The sequence below is a fragment of the Meleagris gallopavo genome, chromosome 6 (genome assembly GCF_000146605.3).
Source record: "Meleagris gallopavo isolate NT-WF06-2002-E0010 breed Aviagen turkey brand Nicholas breeding stock chromosome 6, Turkey_5.1, whole genome shotgun sequence".
Lineage (NCBI taxonomy): Eukaryota > Metazoa > Chordata > Aves > Galliformes > Phasianidae > Meleagris > Meleagris gallopavo.
The window spans coordinates 41,384,325-41,396,795 of NC_015016.2; the positions used below are offsets into that span (position 1 = coordinate 41,384,325).

At 45.4% G+C, this 12,471-nt stretch overlaps 1 protein-coding gene across 1 annotated transcript; it reads right to left on the reverse strand.

Moving 5' to 3' along the window:
* Positions 1-1,523: 1,523 nt before the first annotated feature.
* On the reverse strand, positions 1,524-4,431 carry LOC104911548 (C-C chemokine receptor type 8-like). The gene is given in 2 exon segments (XM_019616569.2): positions 1,524-3,787; positions 3,790-4,431. Coding segments are annotated over 2 exon segments (1,134 nt in total). The 5' UTR covers positions 3,820-4,431; the 3' UTR covers positions 1,524-2,683.
* Positions 4,432-12,471: the final 8,040 nt, after the last annotated feature.

The window sequence follows — 12,471 nt, forward strand, 5'->3', positions numbered from 1 at the left end:
GAAGGGAAAAGTATCCTAAGGACCTGTGGTTGTGTTCTGTGAGTGATCAACAGTACCGAGCTGCACTTGAGGAGAGGATGGGGCTTTGGATCTCCCCTTTTGGTTTATTAAATACTGGTGCTTCATACAAAGCAGAGGAAGAGGAGGAAGTCAAGGACAAGGATGAAGAGCAGGAGAAAGCTCTGCAGTAAGTCCAGCAAAACGTATTGTTAGTCTTCTTTGTTTAAGGCTTCGCATCTCACTTAGGCTAAATTCTGCTGTTACCCTTCTCTCCACCTGATTTCAGTGTGAGCTAGCAAAAAAGAAAAGTAATAACACCAAAGAGTTTGTCCCTTGTCTTGCAGCCTAGAGAGAGCCGTAGCCTACTGCAGAAAGCATTCCTGTATTAGTGATGCAAGTGTCTTTGGCACATTTTAAGTTCACGCTCACTGAATTTCATGATGGTGATGGAAAGAAGTGTGCAGCTCTAGGGCACAGCTGGTGTGTACCACTTTGAAAGACATAGCAGTTCAAAAGTAGGCATTTGAGCAACTACAGTGCTTTTGACTCTCTTGTCTTTACGTGATTTGAAATTCAGCAAGGCAAATGAACATCTATGGAAAAATAACGATTTATTATCCTTACCTGTTACTGTTTATCAATTCTTGTGAATAACAAGATTGCAGATAGGATTTAATCCCACAGTATAAAATCAGAGGGTCTTTGAATACCATTGCTAACTAAAAGCAGTCTTTGTGTTGGCCTCAAACCTGCTGTGTATGAAATGATCATTTCCTTGAAGTCTAGAGGCCTTGGAAATGCAGGACAAAACCAAGGGGACTTTGTATCCATGAAAGCAGCTCCATTGGGCTGTAAATTGTATGGAGCATGGAGGGAACCACACCCCTGATTTGATCAGCACTGCGGGTGTCCTTCCCTGCAGCCAGGAGAGCTGGCTCCAACAGTCAGCATTTGTGCCATCTGAGATGCATGAAGCAGCTCATTGGGAAGTGGTCACTGTGTGAGAACTGGCCAGAAACAAATTTCCTTCTCCCCTTTTTCTCAGAATACCAGAGGAATGTATAAAAAAAACCAAAAACCCTATTCTTCCTTCCATTTTTATCTAAAGTATCAGTTGGTGAGGTAGTAAATGGCACAGAACACTTCAAACAGAAATACTGCAAAATTCTGACCACAGGGGAAAGGAATCTGGCCTGATGCTGGCCTAGGTATCTTTTTAAACATCAAAATGTGTGTGCAGTACAAAAACCACAGCAATATGTAAGCAGAGAGCTTTGTTTATACATACCTTGAAGTTTTCTGGGAAGTAAAAATACGATAATGAAGAGGCAGTGCATTTCTTACCCACTGAGGAATAAAATCATCAAACGTTAATTGTACTGTCGGTCATAATTGAAAGGAATGTTTTGTACACTAAGTAATTAATGGCAAGAACCCTCTGACACTGAAGTTATAAAGGTTTTTTAAATTCTTAGGAAATACAAAACAACAATTATGTTTTCAAGAGGAAAGCTACAACAGAGTAAACTGATTATATTTTTATTGATCTAGAAAATACAGTCTTTGAAGATATTCAGGGTGTGTTTTTCTCACAGTTTAGAAAACTTGAACTTGTTTAACTTTAAAATCCTTGTTCACAGTATTATTACTTCAATCTAAATGATATTTTTTCCACAGTGAACTTTTACTGGGATTTTGAAAGCAAATTTTGCTCAGCGGGGAACTGGAGATGAACTGACCTTGCTGAAAACTTCCAGGGCACCTCTGAATTCCATCAGATGTATTTTGCAGGATACTACCTCAAAAATCAGTAACAGCATCCTTTCTTGGTCTTATCTAAACTTATGAGTCATTAGAAAACCTTTCAGTGGCCGAGGCATAAAAAGATGCAATTAAAATATTTATTCAAATAAAACATTTATAAAAAGGCAAAAAATAACATATGAGAAAAAGTGATAGAGCCTATCTGCTATGTGCCGTTCTGTGACATTTACACTGAACTGCAAACCCTGGGGGCAAGGGGTTGGAGGCCCTATGTCTCCAGAGGTGACACATGGCCAGACTGCTTTGATGGGGTTGTATTCAAGAGTATACCACTGTGCATGGGTGGTATAGGGGCACATGGCGGTGTTGTTTTGCTGTCTTCAAAGATGTGGCCACCAAAAGCTGCTGTGGGTGGCAGCATACCAAAGTAACATGGCAGAGCCCCAAGCAGAAGGCCTCTTTATCTGAGAGATGAGGCAGAGGGAGGACCATCTCTGGTCCCTCTTTGCAACATGAAGCCATTCTGTACTTGTTGCCCACCTCCCAGAGGAGTGTATCACCCCTGTCCCAGGGAAGCACAGACTTGTGTAGGAAACAGCTTCCACAAGGCAGAGTATAGTTGGGGCAAGGCAGAAATAGTTGCACTGGGGGAGAAAACAAGCTGGAGAAGAAGCAATCTGTTTGCTGAAATATACTGCAAGAGCTCTAAAACCTAATGAAAAATTACCCCGTGGCCAATGTGTAGGGTTGCTCTTTTACACCGGTGCTCTTTGAAAACTCATGCTGCTGGTCACCATGTAGCATTTCACAGCACATACTGAAAGGACATACTGGGTCATCCCATGAGGACACTGAGCACACAAGGCAGCCTGTGGGGCTCAAGGCAGCCGTTTGCTCTAAGGACTGCAAACAGGTGGGCTCAGAGCACCCCAGCGCTGTCAGAGCAGCCAGAGATCTGGCTGGGCACCAAAGATGACTGAGTGACCCCAGAGCTTCTGGTGGAGCTCCAGAGAACATGGGCACAAGGTTGAAGCAGCCCTTTTAGGTGGGCCTTGAACGTCACCCCAGCAAAGGCATAGATCACAGGGTTGAGGCAGCAGTGGATGAAGGAAATGGTTTCCGTGAGCTGCAGGGCCAAGGCAATCTGGCTGCTGGCCTGGCAGTCGTCAATGATGAGCAGGCTCTGCAGGGAGTCCAAGAAGAGCACAATGTTGAAGGGGGTCCAGAAGAGGAAGAAAACAATGACAATGATGAAAATCATCTTGATTGCCTTGATCTTGTTCTGATTTTTGCATTTTCGCAGGTTTCTTAGGATCTGGGCATAGCAGTGGATAAGGATGCTAAGGGGAATCAAGAGACCCAAGATATTGACCGAAAACTGAATTGTAACCTTCCAGACATTGTTGCCAGGTGGATAAATGGGGACACACTGCACAGACTGCTCAATTTCCAGCTGCTGGTTGAACACGATGTTGGGTACAGAAGCCAAGCCAGCCACCAACCACAGGACTAAGCTGATCATTGTGCCACAAGAGGCCGTCCGTATCTTCATGGCATAGACAGCGTGGACAATTGCTATGTACCTGTCAATGCTCATCAGAGTTATAAAGAAAATACTACTGTAAAAACCCGTGTAATAAATGCCAGCCATTATCTTGCACATTGCATTGCCAAAAACCCACTGATCCGAAGCATAGTATGCTTGGAAAGGGAGAGGCACAATGAAGAGGAGATCGGAGGCTGCAAGGTTCAGCAGGCAGATATCAGTCATTGTCATCAGCCTCTTTCTGGTCAGGAGGATCCAGAGGACCAATGAGTTTCCCAGAAGGCAGAAGACAAACACAAGGCAGTAAAGGATTGGGAGGAGGAGAGATTTAAACCTGGGAAAACCATTTCCTTCATTGCAAGGAGCAGTGTTTTCATCATATCCATAGTCATACTCTGTTGTGCTTAGGAAGTTATCTGTGGGATTCATCTTGGATTTCTGTGAAGGAAAGAACAAGAGGTAAAGGGTCCGGGCATGGGTCTCCTTGTAGGCTTCTTCCTCTGTGCCATATTAAGCCTGTGAGTCAGCCTCTGGGCAGAGAGGGACTGCAAAATGTGCTCCTAATCTAAAGGTTTGGATTTCCTTGTACCCCCTCAGGTGAGGAAACATTTTGTCCATAGCATGAAGAACCTTACAAAAATCAGCCAACAGAAGGAGACATCAGCCAGCAACCCGTGCATGTTCCTAACTGAGCAGCTCCAGGCCAGGTAACAGCACGTAGGCTAGTTTGCCATGAATAAGTTCAAGATCACTTGTAAGAAACAGGCAACAACGTGCAGTGCTGAGCCCAGGGTTGCTGCAGCCAGGCTGCCATCAGGGAGGGCTGGCTGTGCCTGCTGGTAGAGCACAGAGGTTTGTTGCTCCATCTTTTTTTGCCAAGCCTCTGTTTTCAAGTTTAGAGAACACCAGCAGAATTTGGGGGGGAGGGAGGGAGCTTCCTCACTTTGTCATTTCTGAAGAATTGCAGTGAATACCACTTTTAAGTAGTTTGAGGTTCTTTCCAAAAGTGAGTCAGCACTTTAAGCCACTCTTTTTTGTTTTTTTTTTAGATGCCACTTCACGACCACCATAAAAAGGGATATGGTTGGCAGAGTGAAGTGTTCACATTTTAAGAAGTAAGGTTCTTTCGAAAGACAATGGATTTTGGATGAGTTTGCCTTGTTCCTTCTAGATATTTACATGTTTTTTGTGCCCTTCACATATGTTATGGTGTCATGCCGGTTGATCCTACCTCTAAAGAACTTGAAACAGACTGATGGAAAGAAGCATCAGGTGTAATAATCATTATTATAACGCAGCAGTAATAATGCAAACAACAGCAATTAATTCATTAGATGCAGTGAAGGTGGTGCAGGGAAGTGGGCGCACACACACGTGTGGCACAGTGGGGCTGCAGTCAGAATCTCACTGTACCCCAGACCTGCCCCAGCTGCTTTGGGGCACCAGGCCTCTATCAGCCAAAGTCAATCAGTACGTGCAGCATGGAGAAATTTCTTACAAATACATCTCTCAACCCTGCACAGTTCGTTGGTCAGGAATCACCGAGCAATGAGAGAAAGCAGGGCTGCAATCTGCCTTGGCAGTATTATTCTTTCCCGTATTCAGCTTTCAGGTAGGGAAACCTGTATTATTAATTTCAGGTTGGTTTTCACACATATATTTTGTGAAATTGAGTCATTAGATAATGGCTGCTTATGGCATTTTGAGAAAATATTTACTGCTAATGTTATTTATCTCGTGTGCAACCCTGACATGCTGTGTCTGTGAACAGTCCACAGCAATGGTTCACGTTTCTTAGCTACCTGTCAGGGACACAATGAGAGTAGACCATAGGTTCAGCAACTCAAACTCAGAAATTATCAAAATGTAATGAAATACTGAGTTAAGGGCCTATATGTATGCAGTCATATAAAGATACATAGATAAGATACTTCTGATGTGCAGATAGACAGACAGATATATGGATAGATAGATATGATACACCTGACTTAGGCAACATCCACGAGTGATTCTACTGGGCTGAACAGAGCCTGGAGGTGCTCCACTTCAGGCTTAACACTATCTTCCCATGGCCAATACCTTTGTATGTTCCCAGTCAAGGAACAACACTTCCCCTTTCTCCCCTCTCCCTATTAGTTGGCCAAAGAAATCAAGCCCCAAAAGCAGCTTTATGGAGGGCATCAAGAGAGGCACAACCAATGCAGGCCCCTTCCCCCGGTTATCAAAGCTCATCCCATTACTTTCAAGAGCAGCAGTTTAAAAGTGGATGGGCTCTACCTTGGGCAGCAAGAGGCTTCAGGATCTCAGGCGGCACTGCTCCCTTCTTCTGTCCTCGTCCTCTCTCAGACTCACGAGTTCTCAGAAAGTTTATTCTGATGGGGAGGGATGAGATTTGGTGATAGTGGGTGCTGGATGGGCAGCTGCCAGTTACAGAGAAGGTTTTGAGACAAAGTGAAGGGCTTGAAGCTGTGGTAAACAGGAAAAGGTGAGAGGGCTCAAAAAGATATGCTGCAAAACAAAAATCAAATACGACTCTTTGTGAAGGCAGTAAAGGTGTCACAGTAAAAGGTGCTCCCATTAGCAGAACTTTTCCGATCTCCCCTTCCTCGCAGCCACCCCTAATTTAAACAAAAAATTGCCAAGTGGAGACGTCTGCACATGATCATGTCTCCGTTATGTGATCGCTGGATGCACCAAGTGCTGGACACTCACAAATTTGCATAGATCCATTAAACTCGATAATTCTGCAGCTTCTTACAGAAACAGAAAAGTGATTTCCAAGAAGCATATTTTAGTTTTTCTTTTCTTTCTGCTAATACCAACCTGCATACTGCAGACTGATTAAGTCCCTTCCTATCAGTAGTGTACAACCTCTGAGCAAAACGAGAACTCACAGTTACCTCTGCATCTTTGCAATCATCTTTTAAGCATCCTGTGTTCAACTGGGGACGTTTTAGAGTTTGTTTGCTCCCCTGGGATTTCTTGAAGTGTATTTTGGTTCATTTGGGACACATGGTCAGAGACAAAATGGTGGAACAAGGGCAGGCTTGACAATTTTTATTTTACACAATCACTTGAAATCATTTTATGCTTTATGAAAAACTGTAAATTATGGTAGTGCTCTGTAAGGCAGCCGAATGATACTCTTTTCATCCATTAATCTCAGCAATTTTACTCACTTACAGAGAACTCAAAAATTTGCCCGGAGCCCAAAAGAAGTATGTGGCAGATCCAGAACGTGACTGTCATTTTATAACCCATTCTTCAGCAGCGGCCAGCAGCTTCAGCCCCCACATAGCCTTCCAGAGCGTAGGCTGTTGTATAAACATGCAATGAAAGGCAGCCACAAAGAGTAGAATTAAATTCTGCAGACAGATGAAGTAAAAGTGAGAAAATGGGCTGGGAGATAAAAGAAGCAGCCTAACAGAGGACCTGGTGCAGTCAAGAGTGTGGTCACAAGGACCAGAGTTGCCCCATGAGGTGTTAACAGCGCTGCCGACTACGCAACATCACCCATTTGCCAGGTACTATCACCTAAGAGCCACAGCTCCTATTCTTTATTTTATCCATTTATATTATTTTTTTATTTATTTATTTTGTAGAATTAATTTCTGGAATGTTGTTGGAGTAGAGCTTGATTTTACTTTCTTCTCTCTCTTACATTTTAATTTAGTGATTAATAATATGTCAATAGTATGTCCCATTGTTACAGACACACCGTACAACATAATGTAGTTCTGTTCTACATGCTCAGAAAAAAATGTGTCATAATGTGGGACAACAGAGAAATGTCAGAAGAGATGCTGTTTGTACAGTATAGAGGGGAAAGAGGTCCGGGACCTTGAAGGCAAGGAAAAGAGCTTCATTGAATATGGAAAAAGAGAAACTGCAAGAAAGGAGCCTGGCAACTGCAGTAGCAGAAAGACAGCTTTGGGCAAGCCAGAAAGACTGCACTGGCAAGAACAGTGATGATCTGGTAATGGGGAGAGGGTATGTGGGGGCTCTTTTGAGAGCCACTGGAAAGCTTGGAAGAGGGTATCTGGAGGGAGACGGGAAAGATGTGTTTCCAATACAACCCATATCCTCCCAGATACTTTTTTTTAGCATTTGAGTGGTGTTGGCCAGGCTGGCAAACAGCATTTTCCTACTCAACTGATGAACAGCCCTTTTAAGTTCATCTGAGGAGGATAGGAAAGCAGAAAGTGCAGTAAATGAGCAGAAGCAGTAAGATAAGTAAGATGTCAGGTAGGATATTTGGAAAAAATTGTTCTAGGAAAGAGCAGTGAGGCAGTGGCACAGGCTGCCCAGGGAGGTGGTGCAGTCATCATCCCTGGAGGTGCTCAAGAACCGTGTGGATGTGGCACTGAGGAATGTGGTCAGTGGGCATAGTGGGGGTGGGTTGACAGATTGGACTAGGTGATCTTAGAGGTCTTTTCCTGCCTTAATGATTATATGATTCTGTGAAACAAATGCAGAAGTTCAAGGTCAGATGCATTTCAAAGTGCTGAATGAAGCCAGGTGGAAAGCAGAGAGCAGGAAGCTGTGTGGCAGAGATCAGGGGAGTATGCCTCCTTGCAGGAAGTATGAGTGGGCCAGGGTGCTACCAATGAGCCTGGTAGGAACCACAGGGCAGAGCTGATTCTCATCTGGTTGTTAAAAACCTGCCTGAACCCCCTCTGAGAGCTCTTCTCCAGATACCCCAGCGGCTGCCTTTCAGCATCTCTCTCGCTCTGATTGCTACTACCATTGTTTGTACCTCCTCTCTTGTGGGCTTTCCTGTGAGACAGAAATATGCTACAGCAATGACAGACGTGAGCCCATGGAGACAACTGGCTGATACAGCCCATGGCCAGTCTGATGTGGGGCCCACATGCCATGCTCCATGGACCCAGAACTGCAGAGCAAGAGCCGTGTGGCATCACTGCTTTGGTGACACCACCAGTGTGCTGGCTCCTCAGCCACCGGCCAGGCTAGAATTGCAGGGAAAATGTCACCATATGAGGACTGTCCTGGCTCATCTCCTCATGGTTGGGTAGCAGGGGTCAAGTTTTCATGTGGGCTTGGGGAACCTCATATCTTGAGGCTCTGTGCCACACTTCCCCTTTAGTTGCCGCCTGCTGCCGTTGTTACCACAACACCACTTGTGTTTATTTAACACATCCACCACAAAGTTACGGTTTCTGCTGTTTTATCTTCTGTTACAATGGCACCTTCAGTGGGGAAAAAAATGTGCAGCACTGTGTCTACCCAAGGACTTCTCAGCCCAAAGGTGGCCATGACATGACAGTAACTTGGAGCTCCAAACTACCCAAACATCACAGGCAGAGGCCATGGCCAAAGTGAATCTTGCCACAAGTCAAATAGCATTGTCAAGTTCTCAGCTCTTGCAGAGCACATTTGTTCAGCCCTAGACAGCTGTCCCAAGGGATTTTCTTCACCTGTGCCACAATGGCAGCTCCTCAGCATTGGAATGGTGGCCATTAGTGGCTGCAAAACTGCTACACCTACTCTTGTGGAAACTTCAGTTCCAACAGAGTACACCAGTAGCAAGAATGAGCCTTGGCCTGAGGATCGAGGGCACTGAGCCCACCAGCAGCTCAGGCCTTTGGTGGGGCTGATGGGAAGCCTTACCCCGTGCACACAGATGTTAGTGCCACAGCTGTTAGGGAAAAGTGGGAATGGAAACAAAGCTCAGACAGAATGTCTCAATTTAGAGGGGACCCACAAGGATGACCGAGTCCAACTCTCGGCTCCACACAGGAACACCTAAAATTCTATGTCTGAGAGCACTGTCCAAACACTCTCTGAACTCCGGGCCTTGGGGCTGTGCTCACTGCCCTGGGTAGCCTGTTCCATGCCCACCGCCCTCTGAAGAGGAACTTTTTCCTAAAACCCAACCTGACCCTCCCCTGTCACAGCTTCATGCTGTACATGACACCAAGTAAAACTGAGACCTTTCCCTTTTTGTCAGCAAAGTAGTACGTTTAGGCTGACTGAATTGCTCTGAAATTGCCAAGCTGGTGGGGGGATTTCTGCCTCCAAATTGGAGAAAAATTTATTCTGACCAATTCTGGCCAAAGCATTGTCACTTTTCATTTTTTGAATGTGTCATTTTCAAATATAGCATTTTCTTTATATAAATAACTTCTTCTAAGCCTCCTTCCTCAAAAACACACAGGCACCTAAAATTCCAAAAAACTTCCAGTAGAACTGAGACCTGTTGGTTCTGCTGATAGCAATTTTTTTTTTTTTTTTCAGATTGGTCAGGAAAATATTGACTTGTATTGCTGTATAACAGGGTGTATTGATGCAGACACATAGAAGCCTATATTTGGCATTGTTCTGCCCATGTCCTGCAACAGATGCTGGGTGCAGGCTAAGAAGCTGGGAGCCAGGGAATCCTCTGAAAACTGATGCTGACTTTGTTTGGGAGGAACAGCTGGTGGTGTTCTGTGGGGTCTGGGTCACCTCCCTCTTCTCCACGCTCTGCTTTCCACTGTCAGCTCTAAAGCCACACAGATTACGGCTTTGACAGCTGCAGACTTGCACAACCGCTGCATTTCACCAGAGCAGAAATCAGCGTGTTGCAAAATGTCCAGGACAGTAACTCATTCATAACGATGTGAGCAGGGAATGGGGTTTTCTCAATCATGTTTTGTGATGGAGTCACTGTGTGGCAGAAAGAAGCAAACTAATACATCTCTTGAGAACAAGGACCCTTCTGTGCTCATCTCTTGGATGATGCTACTTTCACATCCTGTTTCTTTACCACTTAAGTTTTTAAATTCTTGCTGTCTTAGACTTTTCAAATGCCAGCACCTGGGCACCTCTGCTTTGCCTCGGGGCTGAGTACAATGCAAGCAAGGATCAGTTAGAAGGTGACAGAAGACAGGGATGGATGGGATACTGAGAGGACCCTTAGCTCAGTTCCTTCCACATGGATGCTCAGCCTGCTCCTACAGCCCCTGCTTTTCCCCAGTGCCTTACAATTCACCCCAGTGCTTCTGCAGCCTCACTCCTAGCAAAGCTGACTTAATACTCATTCCAGAACTCCCCTGGTGTGATTTAAGTAAATTATTTGTCCCATCAGTGGAAGATCAGGTGCTACTTACTTCCAATTTCTTTTCTTTTCTTTTTTTTTACCTTTTAGGTCATGCTTTCTAAAATGTTAATTGTAGCCAGTCTTATTTAGCAGCTGTCCAGTTGTCCTTAATCTTTTTCCAATACAGTGCTCAAAACTTGATGCAGAGCCCCAGCTGAGGTCTGATCCCTGCAAAGCAGGACAAATGGGTCCCCTCCCTGGAATAGCTGTTGACTTCTGCAGTCACGTAGCATCACTGATTCATGCTTCCCTCTTTTTTCTCCAGAACTGCTGCCTTCCTCATCTCATACCCTTGGCTGAACGTGCCCCAGTGCAGGACTGTAACTCCTGGCCTTTTTAATTTATCAAGCTTACTTCGAGCAGTCATCCTGTCCCTCTTTGCCTTTGAAGCCACGCCTAAGGTGGTGGAAAGCAGAAATAAAATGATGAAAACCTGCACTGGTTCTTCATCCAGAGCATTAATGAGAATGCTGACACCTGCAGGGAAAGAGAGTACTCCAGTCAGTACTAGATCCGGTTCTGTTAAGCACCTTAATTAATGATCTGGTTAATGGGGCAGAGTGCACTCTCAGCACATTTGCTGATGACATGAAACCGGGCTGAGTGGCTGATACACCAGGAGGTTGTACTGCCATCCAGAGGACCTGGACAGGCTGGAGAGTGGGCTGATAGGAGCCTCATGAAGTTCAACAAGAAGTGCCAAGCCATGCAGCTGAGGAGGAAGAACCCCAGGCACCAGGACAAATTGAAGCACAGGAGGTTCTCTCTGAACCTCAGGAAGCACTTTGATGTGTGGGTGACGGAGTCCTGGTACAGGTTGCCCAGAGATGTGGTAGAAGTACCCATCTCAAGGAGATGCATGTATGCCGTGGTTCTATCTCTCCCATCTCCCCTTGCTCTCTCCAGGGACAAGAAGAGAGGTTTTCTTTATGCTGCTGCCCACAGAGAGGTGTGAGGAGGGTTTGGCAATGCTGCAGATAAATCTGTCTCTGAGCTCCTGGTAAACAGGAAGTTGCTGAGCAGCTTCGTGCTCTTTCTCGGTTTTTTAGGTTCTTTTGGTCTGCCTTTTGTAGCTGTTCTTTTTTGCTTATTTCATCTCAGGAAACACATTTTCTGCCACCTCTTTCAGGAAATGTGCAAGATAGAAAAAGTGCTGTAAACCTCATGGTTAGCTCAGCCTGCTCGGAGGCTGGCAGTGAGTCAGAGCACCAGGCACCAAGGACAGTTGCACTGGCAGAAGCCCACAGTCAAGCTAATGGTGGTAGTAAGGCTAAAGGGATTTGACTGCAGACTCTTGAACATAGTTATTCTATGATCAGACTTTGCACCAGTATCAACAATGGCTTTCAAAGCCTTTTAGTCAAGAGCATCAGGGCACAGCTGCTGTCCACAGCTGCAGCACCAGGCTCTTTGGAATTTATTTTCAATCCCAAAGGTCCAGAAGTGATCTGCTGAGTTGCCCAAGCCAGGCTCCCTGCCACCCACTGCAATCAAGAGCAGCCCCTGCAAGCCACTGCTGCAAAGCTTGCTGGGGAGAGAGACAGCCACCACAGATAGGTGGCCTGCAGGGATCAGTGCTCACCACCTTCAGATCTACCCCAATCTTGCTGCTTCAGGCCCTCCACTAACCTTGAAAGGGAGGACGGTTATGCAGATGCATTTTTAGGAAGAAGGAAGATGAGACACAGCTGGACTGAGGTGACTTTCCTGCCAAGAGGCTGACTTTGCACTGGTGGGATGGAGTTCACATTATGCATCTACCCTTCATACGATCTCTTAGCCTTCACACCAGGGAGGACAATTTAGGCTGGGGAGGTAAAGCAGAGACCCCATCTCTACCACCTACACTCGCCTCCTCTCTGGTGGGTTGGGGATAGATGTGCACAGCTCAGTAAAAATAAGAAATGCAGCCCAAAACATTCTGAAAAATGCCTGGTCCAATGAGAAGCTGGGTGGAGAGAGGAGACTTTGCAGTATTTTCCAGTACAGATGCTTGGGGTAGGCATTCTCAATGCCAACCTGCAGTTTCACGCTTTCTTAGTTTATTTGAAGAGCAAGA